This window comes from Rhipicephalus sanguineus, chromosome 4 (genome assembly GCF_013339695.2).
Source record: "Rhipicephalus sanguineus isolate Rsan-2018 chromosome 4, BIME_Rsan_1.4, whole genome shotgun sequence".
NCBI classification, from domain to species: Eukaryota; Metazoa; Arthropoda; class Arachnida; order Ixodida; family Ixodidae; genus Rhipicephalus; species Rhipicephalus sanguineus.
In genome coordinates, this window is record NC_051179.1 from 128,182,309 (window position 1) to 128,197,441 (window position 15,133).

The 15,133-nt window shown below is 45.6% G+C and overlaps 2 protein-coding genes across 12 annotated transcripts in view; both read left to right on the top strand.

Moving 5' to 3' along the window:
- Window positions 1-15,133, top strand: part of LOC119390669 (gastrula zinc finger protein XlCGF57.1-like) — a 691,222-nt gene that overhangs the window by 355,303 nt on the left and 320,786 nt on the right. Inside the window, exon 5 of one of the 8 annotated variants that reach the window (XR_007415950.1) lies at window positions 5,812-6,483. The exons of 5 other annotated variants lie outside the window; for them this stretch is intronic. Coding sequence is in view for 2 of the 3 variants with exons in the window: in XM_049415091.1 (XP_049271048.1) it covers window positions 4,221-5,128 (908 nt within the window). In the remaining variant the exon portion in view is untranslated. Of the gene's footprint in view, window positions 1-4,220; window positions 6,549-15,133 lie in introns of those variants that run through there. 2 more of the 8 variants (XM_049415091.1, XM_049415090.1) reach the window with 2 other exon arrangements.
- LOC119390677 (gastrula zinc finger protein XlCGF57.1) overlaps window positions 1-15,133 on the top strand; it is a 963,551-nt gene that overhangs the window by 209,053 nt on the left and 739,365 nt on the right. The gene's annotated exons all lie outside the window — the stretch shown is intronic.

Here is a 15,133-nt window from a genome sequence, read left to right on the forward strand (position 1 = left end):
TTTTTCTGTTATATTCCTCCAGCCCTAAGGAACAATAAATAAAAACATGCACAAGGTTTTTCTTTTTGTCACATGTCAGGCATTCTAGGTAGTGCCTAGGCAACTAGGTATACTAGTTTGACATATTTTTCAGTGATACGAATTTCGTAGCTCCACAAGATTAGCATCATCGAGATTCTACTGTAGTCTACACACATATAGTGTGCTAACATCAGTGATTCCACTCCTGCGCCAACTGCGCCAAAGTGCGCCCAATTGTATTTACTGCGCCATCCTGATAATATCAACGAAAATTGCGCCAAACTGCGCCGAAGTCTCGGGTTTGGGGGCGTCTATCACCGGCAATCGCACGGCCGGCGCGTCAGAACATGTGCAGCTTGATCCTGGGGCTGCCAAAGTCGCAACCATGGACAAGAATTCTTCCCCTGAATAAATGGCGCTCGCGCGTGCGTTCCGAGTAAGCCACGATGCCATGCACGGTGCCGACGCAGCTGCTGTTCTGCAAGTCAGCTCGACAGCAAAACGCGCTCTCCGCAAGAGCTCGTGACGTCTAGGCCTATCGGTAGCGAGAAAGTGCGACGGCGATTCATCGGTGGACGTCGTCTGTTCTAGAAACGCTGCTGATAGCTCGTTTCAAGCGTCGCACGGCACGTAAGGAAAGCAATGTTCAGTAATAACTAGATGTGTGCTGCTAAAATGTCTGTCACTTCTGTTTCCGGACATCGCGGAATGAAACCTGGGATCGCTAGCAGTATATATATGGAACAATATCGAATTTTCCTTGCTTCGCGTTTATGGAAGAGCACGCGAACGGTGGAAACGCGTTCACACTTTCCTCAGATATACTTTATCCATGGATCTTCATTCGGAAGAGGTTTTTCGTAATTTCTTATACCAGCACGTCCGAGTTTAATCAATCTGCAGTAAAAGGGCAGGGCCTTAAAAGGCCCTGCCCTTTCGAGCTCACGTGCTAGGGTTCCAATTCGAATTTTTTGCTTGCTTTTTAAAAATGTCATCTCATTAATAAAAGCATACATCCTGGTCGGAGCAGCCGCAAATACGCAGCTGTCAGTAGCGGGCCCGTCACTGACGGCCCACAGTGAAGCGGCTACCACATGTTACACGTCCGTCCCTCGCTTTCGGGAGTCAATAGCTGACGGGTAAAAAAACTCAGTTTCGCTTAAGGGCGAAGCAATGAATGCGGTACCAACAAATTGTATTGTTAAACGAAGTAAGGCTAGCAGCTAACTCTTTTGGATTCGATCTCGCGTAACTCAACAAAACTCTGGTTTAAGGGAATATGGCCGCTCCAGGAAACGAACCGTTTTCTTGCTCTGAGTTCTCTAAACACGAAGTAAGCGTTGAGAGCACAGCAAGTTTACGAGCCGTCTCCTGATGCCTCGAGATGGCGCGCGTGCAAGCGACTGCGCCCTTCGAACGATGCGGTCCCCTCCTCCCCTCCCCCCCCCCCGCTCCCCTGGCGTCCTTTCATGCTCCTTACGAAAGACGGGCGGGGCGTTTCCTCTCTCTTTGATGAGCAATCGATGGCAGGCCCGCAAGCGGGAAGATGTTATCTCATGCGCTGTCCGTGCGACGGAGACAGACGGCCGGCTAGCTTAATCTCCGCTTCAGCCGCGTTCGTCGCCAGCGCTGGCGAGCTTTTACCCGCGGCTAGAATGCACGTGTTGATGTTATTAATTTGGTCTTTATACAGAAAATTACGGCAATGGCGACGACAAAAATCCGCGGAGAGCGTCCATATAATTGTTATCACAATAAACATTTAAAAAAAGTTGAGCCATTTCACTCAGTGAAGTGGTGATAAGCGAAGCTGTTTCGCGCATGGCAAGGAGGTGACATGGTGAAGGACAGTTTGGTATGTAAGGCCAGGTTGTTAACGTTCAATACGCAATATTAATGCGAAAGCATCAGATGCTTTATCAAACACGAAAATTGACCGTCGGCGGCATCAATCGATTGATGAAAAAAATAATCATGTGACGGCGTCATCATCACGTCATAGATCGTCAAAACTTGTGACGTCATCACGGCGTCATATATCGTGATGTCACGTGATGACGCCATCACGACATCGTCGCTTTACACTGCTTCCGTAATCGGTGTGCCGATCATGGAGCTAGCGCAAAACCAGGTGAGGTGCAGATAGCTTGCAAAGAAGGAGGGGGAGGATCAACCCATCGATCCAGAAAAAAAAGAACCTGGCTTTCGCCTTGGAGTTTTCTTAGGGGAATGCATTAGGGACAGTGTGGCTCTTTGGCATTGAGGCACTGCTGTACATCACGGCGTTTGTCTACATTGTCTGCTGATAACCACGTAGATGTATTTAGAGTGTTATTTCATAAAGTGCATTTTTATTGATCTCGTATTCTGTTTACTTGCTAGTGTTGAAAATAATCACCGAAGAGGTTAATTCAGAACTCAACTGCATGAGCCCTTATTTTTTCATTAGCGAGTGAAGTATGGAGTTCTCCTGAGATGATTTTTTCCATGAGATTTGCAATGAATCGAAATATTTCTAGCCTTCATAAGAGCCCCATAGTAATATTCCGGTGCTTGAATGTTACTGCAATATGCTTCTGTAGTGCACTCCAGGATGTAAAATTCGCTTCTCTAGAGTGCTCCCAGATGCAAAATTATCTGCTCCAAAGTGCTCCAACATGAAAATCTTGCTGCTCCAAAGTGCTCCAAAATGGAAATTTTGCTGCTGCAAAAATTGCTCCAAATCAGAAGTCCTCGGTAGCATCACTGTAAAATGAATGAAAATGTACTGAGTGCATTGGTTTGGTTCGCTGGACATTCGTATCGCACATGCTGCTGCATCGTGTTACCACAGCTGTTCAGTTCTATATTTCCTGCCAAATAAAGTGCGCCTGTTTGTATTGCCCTATATATACATAGAGCTTGTCTTTCAGAAAAGGAAACTAGTTTTCTCAGATCAGTTACTAAAGAAGTAGTCGCTCAATATCAATACTCACATATATAGTTGATCAAGGGCTTTCTAATGTCCAAGCCTGATACTAAGGGTAAAAGTGTGTTTGGTTGTACTCTGTTGCTTAAGCTCGTTTACGAATCGTCTGTGCTGCTGCTGTAGATGGTTCTATTCCTCTTAACTAGTAACCTAAAAATTGCATGCTTTGGATATTACCAGCAGGGCATTGCAACAGCCTCTTCTTTAAAATCATTTGCCATTTTACACTTATGTTGTCGCGTAATCCATTTTGAGCTTGGGATTGTGATGGTGGTATGACCATGTCTAGACTGCTACTTCAGATTGGTGAAATATATAAAACAGACTATAAACTTCCTGCCATCTTAGTCGATTCGATTGAAATTGTGGAGCAATTCATGGATTTCATTGCAGTGTTTAAATTTCAGTCATCAAAGTGAAAAAATTGTGCTTTTCTTTCAAGGCACTGGTTCAAAATAGCTGTTTATTAATGCACACTTGTTTTTATGTCTCTGTGCCAAGAAAAATGGTCTTCTAGATAAGTTACCGCGATGTTGGTTCGTGGTACTTGGAATTTACACTCCAAGATGCAAATAGTCTTTAAACAGAATTGCTGTTTGTATTTCCTGGTGTCTGTATTACCTCTTATCATTAGGCTTTCATTGATGCAATATAGAGACATTAGTGGGAAATGTGTAAACCGTGATAGCAATATTAAGAAACAGTTCCTTTTGTCATGCACATTAATGTACCTGTATCTCTGACCACCAAAAACGTGATGCCACTGAAACTCTTACAAATGTTTTTTTTTTTTATTTTCTTTCTTCATATCGTTCTAACTTCTTTTATTCATATTTTATTTCTTATGGTTATGTGTTGGAACATGAAGTGGGTCTTTTCCTGTGCAGTGTTTTATTCATATTTCTATGGCTTAGTGTTTATTATTGCACGCACAAAGACATTTCACTCTTAGATATAGCACCGGAATGGCATGTAAATCAAATTCTGTTTTTTGGCACCTCCTGTTCGCATGTATTAATCATAGCTTTCATGTGCAGCAAGATGCAAGTTATCGTGAAATTTGCTGGGTCAGTGTGCTGTTGCCATGAGAGTACCGTTGGTTTTAGTGAGACCTGGTGATCACCTACTTCACTTAATGTAGAGCAACCATTATTTTTTGTCTCCTGTTGCAATCCAGTTCTCCATGGCACATAATTTGCATTGCCTTAGTGTGCTCTCGATGGCTTTGCAGGTTCCTTGTTTGTTGAGTCATTGGAGCAGTCTTGCTCACTGGCGTCTGTACAAGATCAACGCCATTCCTGTGAACAGGGCAGCTGTTTGACCCTGAAGACGTCAACTATGAACGGACACCTTCGGAAACATATGGACAAGCCCACCTTTCAGTGCCACTTGTGTTCAGCTGCATTCGTTCACAATTCCAAGCTTTTGGCTCATGTGCGCACCCACACAGGAGAGTGCCCTTTTTCCTGTGTCCACTGCAATGCATCTTTTTCACGGAAATGCTACCTCGCAAGACACATCCGTACGCACACAGGACAGCATCCCTTTTGCTGTGTCCACTGTAATGCATCCTTTTCGCGGAAAGACTCTCTCAATGACCACATGCGTACTCATACAGGAGAGCGTCCCTTTTCCTGTGTCCACTGTAATGCATCCTTTTCGCGGAAAAACCTGCTCAATGAGCACATGCGCACTCACACAGGAGAGCGTCCCTTTTCCTGTGTCCACTGTAATGCATCCTTTATGCGAAAAGGCACCCTCAATGACCACATGCGCACTCACTCAGGAGAGCGTCCCTTTTCCTGTGTCCTCTGCAATTCATCCTTTTCGCGGAAAGACTCTCTCAATGACCACATGCATACTCACACAGGAAAGCGCCCCTTTTCCTGTGACCACTGCGATGCATCCTTTTCGCGGAAAGACCAACTCATGAGTCACATCCGTAAGCACACAGGAGAGCGTCCCTTTTCCTGTGTGCACTGTGGTACATCCTTTCTGCATAAGTCCAACCTCATGAGACATATCCGTATTCACGCAGAAAAGCGTCCCTTTTCCTGTGTTCTCTGCAGTGCATCTTTTTCACGAAGATACGACCTCGCAAAGCACATGTCCCGTGATCATAAGACGGAGAAGCCATAAGTTAGTTTGGGACTTAAAGGATTCCCTTAAAGAAGGGGTGGCCTAGCAGGGACGGCGGAGTTTGTTGATTAAGGGTGAGAGTGAGCTTGGTTTAAGGCGTGAAAAGACACTTGGTTTGGCAACTCACTAGCGATTATGGCATGTAGGCATGGTAGGGACGAGAAGAAGTAAAAGGGAGTGGGAACCGAAGGCGAGCTTTTTGTTGGTTTTTGGTTTTATTGCCAGTGCAGCTGGGCACCCACTAATGGGCAGAGAAGGTACCCCAGCCTGGCGTTCAGTGTTGTGTGTATTCATTTCTTGTAAAAGTAGCTTCTTTCCTCTAACTTCTGTCACTTCCGTTTCCTTTTTCATGAACGATGTTGAGCCATGGTCCCTTATATTTGGAGAAATACATCTGTTATTCTAAATCACTGCTACTTGAGTATTGACACTAATGAGCGCCAGGACGGCATAACTCTCCTTGAGAAAAACAAGATTGGCTGCGTATCTGCGTGCTTCCCTGCAAATGTCGTCGAAAGACGATAGTCTTCTGCCATTTATGTTTTGCCTTGCCTCAGACAGCGTCTTCTCTATGTTGAATCGGCTGCATCTGGCTGGCATTGATAAAATAGAGGAGGCGCTGCGTGAGATATGGACGCCGTCTGGCAGTGGCGTCGGGAGACATGAGCTTGTGCAGAAGCTAGGTCCACTGCCAGGTGGCAGCACCATATCGTCTGCAGATGGCTTTTTCATGCATAGTCGCAATTTCAGCGCAGCTTAAGAAACACTAGGGTCTTTAGAATTGTGTATCTATGTATTTTCTAGTAAAGGAACACACCATATAATACTTACGTATTGGTGTTGCACCTCAGATATGTGTAGTATTTGCTCTTTGATCAACAGTGTTCAAAAGTATGAACGCAGCTACCAGTTCAAGATGGGCGGGCGTTCAGCAAGTGCTTAAACTTTGGCCGGGTGGCTGACTCGTGTGAGACAGACAGAAAGACGGACCAAAATATTTCTGTTCCAGTATCACAAGAAAGACTATCGTCTTTAAAAACTAGTGAGTGTCCACAGGCACTGGGAATAGTGCCTTGTGCCTCCCACTTTGGAAGCAGACCCTCTGAATACTTCATCATAGCTGGATTATTAGAAGTGAATGCAATGGAGGAAGGTGAGCAGGTGAAATATTAAAAAAAAAAAACTTTTTTTTGCACTTTGTGAAGTGTCTCTTTTGCGTATATTTTTAGATCTCAAGTGTTCAGATATCAAGTGATGCTATTGCTGTGCTGTGCTGTATAGATGTGCACCATGGAAATGTAGAAAGAAATTTAGAGTTCATTTAGCTGACGCTCAGGATAGGAAATAACGCTTACAGACTACACCACTTTACACCCTTAAGGGTGTTTTATTGCTTCTATCACTAATGCCCTTACAGTCTAGAATAAAGGCGTTTTCATGAATCAATACACCAATATCAAAAATCCGGCAGATCCCACGCACCGTGGGAATCGATGTAATGCGAAGCAGCCACCAGAGAGCTGCATACATCGCCTTGTTTCTCTCTGAGGAAAATGAAGTCAATCACGTCATCCCATCTAGTTCACTATATTTCCCATGTTCAACACGCATGCATGTATGTACAATCTTTTATATAATGAAACGTATATTCTTGTAGTATATACAATGCATGACCTGTCAATTATGTTCGTCGTACACTTACGTCACGCAGTACCAGTTTTGGTGTATATCAAGCCAAGGAAACGGCCGCGAGCGCACCATGAGCGTGGCATGTAAATCAGGGCCTACATGACATGCATATCATTATTTTCATGTTCAGGGGCGTAGCCAAGGGGGGGGGGGGGGTTCGCCCCCCCCCCGAAATTTTTCAGTCTTGCTTGCGTATATATACACGCACACACGAACGTACATAAAGTATGGTTGACCCCCCCCCCCCCCGAAAAAAAATTCTGGCTACGCCCCTGTTCATGTTACTTCCTGCCATTTATGTTCGTGATATAGTCACGTCACGAAATACCAGTTTTGGGGTATACCAAGCTACCGAACCGGCCGCTAGCGTACCAGGAGCGTGGCATGTAAATCATGCTCTACATGACATTGATATCATAATTGTCATGTTACCACCTGTCATTTTAATGAGAACTAACAGACAATAATGCAAAGGAAGTATAGGGATGTTTTTTAGTAGTAAATGTAAGGTAATTGTGAAGAAAGAAAAGTGGACGAAAAGATAGCTTGCCGCGGGCAGGGACCGAACCTGCGACCTTCGAATAACGCGTCCGATGCTCTACCAACTGAGCTACCGCGGCGGCCATCCCCCCGTCCACTTTATAGTGTATATATGTGCATTTAAACGTGGGAGCGTCAGTCAGCGCCGCCAGTAGCCATGACGGCGAGTGTGGAACACTCTTTTTTCTGCCTGTTGCGTCACGTAGCACGTGAACTTATTACGAGCGGGCAGCTGACCAATAATCCCTCGCATACTACCTGAAAGCATCAAGTCTGCCAGAACGAGACCCTCGCTATGAATGAAGGAAAGAAGTGTTAATTTCAAGGGCTCGTTTCTTTGTTATACACAATATTAATGAGAACTAACAGACAATAATGCAAAGGAAAGTATAGGGGATGTTTTTAGTAGTAAATGTAAGGTAATTGTGAAGAAAGAAAAGTGGACGAAAAGATAGCTTGCCGCGGGCAGGGACCGAACCTGCGACCTTCGAATAACGCGTCCGATGCTCTACCAACTGAGCTACCGCGGCGGCCATCCCCCCGTCCACTTTATAGTGTATATATGTGCATTTAAACGTGGGAGCGTCAGTCAGCGCCGCCAGTAGCCATGACGGCGAGTGTGGAACACTCTTTTTTCTGCCTGTTGGCGTCACGTAGCACGTGAACTTATTACGAGCGGGCAGCTGACCAATAATCCCTCGCATACTACCTGAAAGCATCAAGTCTGCCAGAACGAGACCCTCGCTATGAATGAAGGAAAGAAGTGTTATTTCAAGGGCTCGTTTTCTTTGTTATACACAATATTAATGAGAACTAACAGACAATAATGCCAAGGAAAGTATAGGGGATGTTTTTAGTAGTAAATGTAAGGTAATTGTGAAGAAAGAAAAGTGGACGAAAAGATAGCTTGCCGCGGGCAGGGACCGAACCTGCGACCTTCGAATAACGCGTCCGATGCTCTACCAACTGAGCTACCGCGGCGGCCATCCCCCCGTCCACTTTATAGTGTATATAGTGTGCATTTAAACGTGGGAGCGTCAGTCAGCGCCGCCAGTAGCCATGACGGCGAGTGTGGAACACTCTTTTTCTGGCCTGTTGGCGTCACGTAGCACGTGAACTTATTACGAGCGGGCAGCTGACCAATAATCCCTCGCATACTACCTGAAAGCATCAAGTCTGCCAGAACGAGACCCTCGCTATGAATGAAGGAAAGAAGTGTTAATTTCAAGGGCTCGTTTTCTTTGTTATACACAATATTAATGAGAACTAACAGACAATAATGCAAAGGAAAGTATAGGGGATGTTTTAGTAGTAAATGTAAGGTAATTGTGAAGAAAGAAAAGTGGACGAAAAGATAGCTTGCCGCGGGCAGGGACCGAACCTGCGACCTTCGAATAACGCGTCCGATGCTCTACCAACTGAGCTACCGCGGCGGCCCATCCCCCCGTCCACTTTATAGTGTATATTGTGCATTTAAACGTGGGAGCGTCAGTCAGCGCCGCCAGTAGCCATGACGGCGAGTGTGGAACACTCTTTTTTCTGCCTGTTGGCGTCACGTAGCACGTGAACTTATTACGAGCTGGCAGCTGACCAATAATCCCTCGCATACTACCTGAAAGCATCAAGTCTGCCAGAACGAGACCCTCGCTATGAATGAAGGAAAGAAGTGTTAATTTCAAGGGCTCGTTTTCTTTGTTATACACAATATTAATGAGAACTAACAGACAATAATGCCAAGGAAAGTATAGGGGATGTTTTAGTAGTAAATGTAAGGTAATTGTGAAGAAAGAAAAGTGGACGAAAAGATAGCTTGCCGCGGGCAGGGACCGAACCTACGACCTTCGAATAACGCGTTCGATGCTCTAACCACTGAGCTACCGCGGCGGCCATCCCCCCGTCCACTTTATATGTGCATTTAAACGTGGGAGCGTCAGTCAGCGCCGCCAGTAGCCATGACGGAGAGTGTGGAACACTCTTTTTCTGCCTGTTGGCGTCACGTAGCACGTGAACTTATTACGAGCGGGCAGCTGACCAATAATCCCTCGCATACTACCTGAAGCATCAAGTCTGCCAGAACGAGACCCTCGCTATGAATGAAGGAAAGAAGTGTTAATTTCAAGGGCTCGTTTTCTTTGTTATACACAATATTAATGAGAACTAACAGACAATATGCCAAAGGAAAGTATAGGGGATGTTTTTAGTAGTAAATGTAAGGTAATTGTGAAGAAAGAAAAGTGGACGAAAAGATAGCTTGCCGCGGGCAGGGACCGAACCTGCGACCTTCGAATAACGCGTCCGATGCTCTACCAACTGAGCTACCGCGGCGGCCATCCCCCCGTCCACTTTATAGTGTATATATGTGCATTTAAACGTGGGAGTGTCAGTCAGCGCCGCCAGTAGCCATGACGGCGAGTGTGGAACACTCTTTTTTTTTGCCTGTTGGCGTCACGTAGCACGTGAACTTATTACGAGCGGGCAGCTGACCAATAATCCCTCGCATACTACCTGAAAGCATCAAGTCTGCCAGAACGAGACCCTCGCTATGAATGAAGGAAAGAAGGTTTAATTTCAAGGGCTCGTTTTCTTTGTTATACACAATATTAATGAGAACTAACAGACAATAATGCAAAGGAAAGTATAGGGGATGTTTTAGTAGTAAATGTAAGGTAATTGTGAAGAAACGTGCTACGTGACGCCACAGGCAAAAAAAAGAGTGTTCCACACTCGCCGTCATGGCTACTGGCGCGCTGACTGACGCTCCCACGTTAAATGCACATATAGACACTATAAAGTGGACGGGGGGATGGCCGCCGCGGTAGCTCAGTTGGTAGAGCATCGGACGCGTTATTCGAAGGTCGCAGGTTCGGTCCCTGCCCGCGGCAAGCATCTTTTCGTCCACTTTCTTTCTTCACAATTACCTTACATTTACTACTAAAAACATCCCTATACTTTCCTTTGCATATTGTCTGTTAGTTATCATTAATATTGTGTATAACAAAGAAACGAGCCCTTGAAATTACCACTTCTTTCCTTCATTCATAGCGAGGGTCTCGTTCTGGCAGACTTGATGCTTTCAGGTAGTATGCGAGGAATTATTGGTCAGCTGCCAGCTCGTATTAAGTTCACGTGCTACGTGACGCCAACAGGCAGAAAAAAAGAGTGTTCCACACTCGCCGTCATGGCTACTGGCGGCGCTGACTGACGCTCCCACGTTTAAATGCACATATATACACTATAAAGTGGACGGGGGGATGGCCGCCGCGGTAGCTCAGTTGGTAGAGCATCGGACGCGTTATTCGAAGGTCGCAGGTTCGGTCCCTGCCCGCGGCAAGCTATCTTTTCGTCCACTTTTCTTTCTTCACAATTACCTTACATTTACTACTAAAAACATCCCCTATACTTTCCTTGGCATTATTGTCTGTTAGTTCTCATTAATATTGTGTATAACAAAGAAAACGAGCCCTTGAAATTAACACTTCTTTCCTTCATTCATAGCGAGGGTCTCGTTCTGGCAGACTTGATGCTTTCAGGTAGTATGCGAGGGATTATTGGTCAGCTGCCAGCTCGTAATAAGTTCACGTGCTACGTGACGCCAACAGGCAGAAAAAAAGAGTGTTCCACACTCGCCGTCATGGCTACTGGCGGCGCTGACTGACGCTCCCACGTTTAAATGCACATATATACACTATAAAGTGGACGGGGGGATGGCCGCCGCGGTAGCTCAGTTGGTAGAGCATCGGACGCGTTATTCGAAGGTCGCAGGTTCGGTCCCTGCCCGCGGCAAGCTATCTTTTCGTCCACTTTTCTTTCTTCACAATTACCTTACATTTACTACTAAAAACATCCCCTATACTTTCCTTGGCATTATTGTCTGTTAGTTCTCATTAATATTGTGTATAACAAAGAAAACGAGCCCTTGAAATTAACACTTCTTTCCTTCATTCATAGCGAGGGTCTCGTTCTGGCAGACTTGATGCTTTCAGGTAGTATGCGAGGGGATTATTGGTCAGCTGCCAGCTCGTAATAAGTTCACGTGCTACGTGACGCCAACAGGCAGAAAAAAAGAGTGTTCCACACTCGCCGTCATGGCTACTGGCGGCGCTGACTGACGCTCCCACGTTTAAATGCACATATATACACTATAAAGTGGACGGGGGGATGGCCGCCGCGGTAGCTCAGTTGGTAGAGCATCGGACGCGTTATTCGAAGGTCGCAGGTTCGGTCCCTGCCCGCGGCAAGCTATCTTTTCGTCCACTTTTCTTTCTTCACAATTACCTTACATTTACTACTAAAAACATCCCCTATACTTTCCTTGCATTATTGTCTGTTAGTTCTCATTAATATTGTGTATAACAAAGAAAACGAGCCCTTGAAATTAACACTTCTTTCCTTCATTCATAGCGAGGGTCTCGTTCTGGCAGACTTGATGCTTTCAGGTAGTATGCGAGGGATTATTGGTCAGCTGCCCGCTCGTAATAGTTCACGTGCTACGTGACGCCAACAGGCAAAAAAAGAGTGTTCCACACTCGCCGTCATGGCTACTGGCGGCGCTGACTGACCGCTCCCACGTTTAAATGCACATATACCCTATAAAGTGGACGGGGGGATGGCCGCCGCGGTAGCTCAGTTGGTAGAGCATCGGACGCGTTATTCGAAGGTCGCAGGTTCGGTCCCTGCCCGCGGCAAGCTATCTTTTCGTCCACTTTTCTTTCTTCACAATTACCTTACATTTACTACTAAAAACATCCCCTATACTTTCCTTTGCATTATTGTCTGTTAGTTCTCATTAATATTGTGTATAACAAAGAAAACGAGCCCTTGAAATTAACACTTCTTTCCTTCATTCATAGCGAGGGCTCGTTCTGGCAGACTTGATGCTTTCAGGTAGTATGCGAGGGATTATTGGTCAGCTGCCAGCTCGTAATAAGTTCACGTGCTACGTGACGCCAACAGGCAAAAAAAAGAGTGTTCCACACTCGCCGTCATGGCTACTGGCGGCGCTGACTGACGCTCCCACGTTTAATGCACATATATACCCTATAAAGTGGACGGGGGGATGGCCGCCGCGGTAGCTCAGTTGGTAGAGCATCGGACGCGTTATTCGAAGGTCGCAGGTTCGGTCCCTGCCCGCGGCAAGCTATCTTTTCGTCCACTTTTCTTTCTTCACAATTACCTTACATTTACTACTAAAACATCCCCTATACTTCCTTTGCATTATTGTCTGTTAGTTCTCATTAATATTGTGTATAACAAAGAAAACGAGCCCTTGAAATAACACTTCTTTCCTTCATTCATAGCGAGGGTCTCGTTCTGGCAGACTTGATGCTTTCAGGTAGTATGCGAGGGATTATTGGTCAGCTGCCGCTCGTAATAAGTTCACGTGCTACGTGACGCCAACAGGCAAAAAAAAAGAGTGTTCCACACTCGCCGTCATGGCTACTGGCGGCGCTGACTGACGCTCCCACGTTTAAATGCACATATATACACTATAAAGTGGACGGGGGGATGGCCGCCGCGGTAGCTCAGTTGGTAGAGCATCGGACGCGTTATTCGAAGGTCGCAGGTTCGGTCCCTGCCCGCGGCAAGCTATCTTTTCGTCCACCTTTTCTTTCTTCACAATTGACCTTACATTTACTAACTAAAAACATCCCTAGACTTTCCTTTGCATTATTGTCTGTTAGTTCTCATTAATATGTGGATAACAAAGAAAACGAGCCCCTTGACAATTAACACTTCTTTCTTCACCTGTCATTTTGTTCTTCGTACAGTCACGTCACGCACTACCAATTTTGGTGTATATCAGCTCGCGAAACGGCCGCGAGCGGACCATGAGCATGGCATGTAAATCATGCTGTACATGATATGCATGTAATGGTTTTCATGTTATCACCTGTGATATAAGTTCTTCATGCAGTCACGTCTTGGAATACGAAATTTGGTACATGTCAAGATAGCAAAACGGCCGCAAGCGCACAATGAGCGTGGCATGTAAATCATGCCCTACACGACATGCATGTCATGATTGTCATGTTACCACCCGTCATTTATGTTCCTCGTACAGTCACGCCACGCAATACCAGTCTTGGTGCATGTCAAGCCAGCGAACCGGCCGCTAGCGCACCGTGAGCGTAGCTTGTAAATCATGCTCTACATGACATTCATGTCATGAGTGTCATGTTACTACCTGTCATTTATGTTCATAATACAGTCACGTCACGAAATACCAATTTTGTAGTATGCCAAGCTAGCGAACCGGCCGCTAGCGCACCATGAGCGTGGCTTGTAAATCATGCTCTACATGACATTCATGTGACGATTGTCATGTTACCACCTGTCATTTATGTTCGTCATACAGGCACGTCACGCAATACCAATTTTTGTGTAGATCAAGCTAGCGAAACGGCCGCGAGCGGACCATGAGCATGGCATGTATATCATGCTGTACATGACATGCATGTCATGGTTTTCATGTTACCACCTATGATTTATGTTCTCCATACAGTCACGTCGTGGAATGCCAAATTTGGTACATGTCAAGATAGCGAAACCGCCGCAAGCGCGCCATGAGCGGGGCATGTATGTCATGGAGTAAATGACATACGTCATGATTTTCATGTTACCACATGTCATTTATGTTCGCCATACAGAAATGTCTGGTCCTATATATCAGTCTAATTAAACGGCCGCGCGCGCCCGGAGACCACGTCATGTAAATCACGCTGTACATGACATGCGTGTCATGATTTTCATGATAGGACCTGTCACTCATGTTTGTCATGCACTCATGTCACGTCATACCAATTTTGGTATATATCAAATTAACGAAACGGCCGCAAGAGCACCAACGCCGTGACATGTAAATCATGTCACTCATGACATGCATGTCATGATTTTCATGTTATGACCTGTCATTTATGTTCGTCATACAGTCATGTTATGCCATACCAATTTTGGTATACATAGCATTAACGAAACGGCCAGGAGACCACAAAGTCGTAGGCAGGCAGGCAGATAGATAGATAGACGGACGGATGGACGGACGGACGGACGGACGGACGGACGGACGGACTCAAAGTCGCAGAAGTTCGCTAAGAAATGCTTCGCATTTAAAAAGGCTTGCAATTGTCTAAGCACCCTTATCACTGCAAAACAAAAGAATAATTCAAGGCTACCAGTTTGAGAACATCTACTTACACCGGCAACGAAGGATATAAAATCGCACGTACACATACAGTCATACACACCTGCATAGCAAGGTGAAGAGCAACATAGAGAGATTGTTTGTGCTACACAGCCATGTACCGATCAGCCGTAGAGCGATAAAGCAAGCCTACGTTATGGGTCATTCTTCTTAAACAACAAAAAGTTTACTTATGTTCAGGCATTAGCTTCAGTTATACAATCAGGCTGACAATGAGCATTACAAATAATGTTGACGGCCTTGCTGACCTTATTAACATGACTAATCTTTCTCTTGTACTTGGACCTGAGTCGTGGTTGAACAGCGAAAATAATGACAGCGAAATGTTTCCCGTAAATTGTACTGCTTACCGGAGAGATTGGGATAAGCACGGCGGAGGTGCCTTCACAATAGTGAAAGAGGAATCCATACGAAAAATAATAAACTCTCCAGCTATAAACTGACCCGACGTTTCGGGACCGATTCGGTCCCTTCCTCAGGGGTGACTGTTCGGCCGGCTCCGAAGCTAGCGAGTTTCTTTGGTGGTGTCCCCCTCTCCATCGTCCTTACCGCCGTTCTTGTTGCTGTGGTGTTTC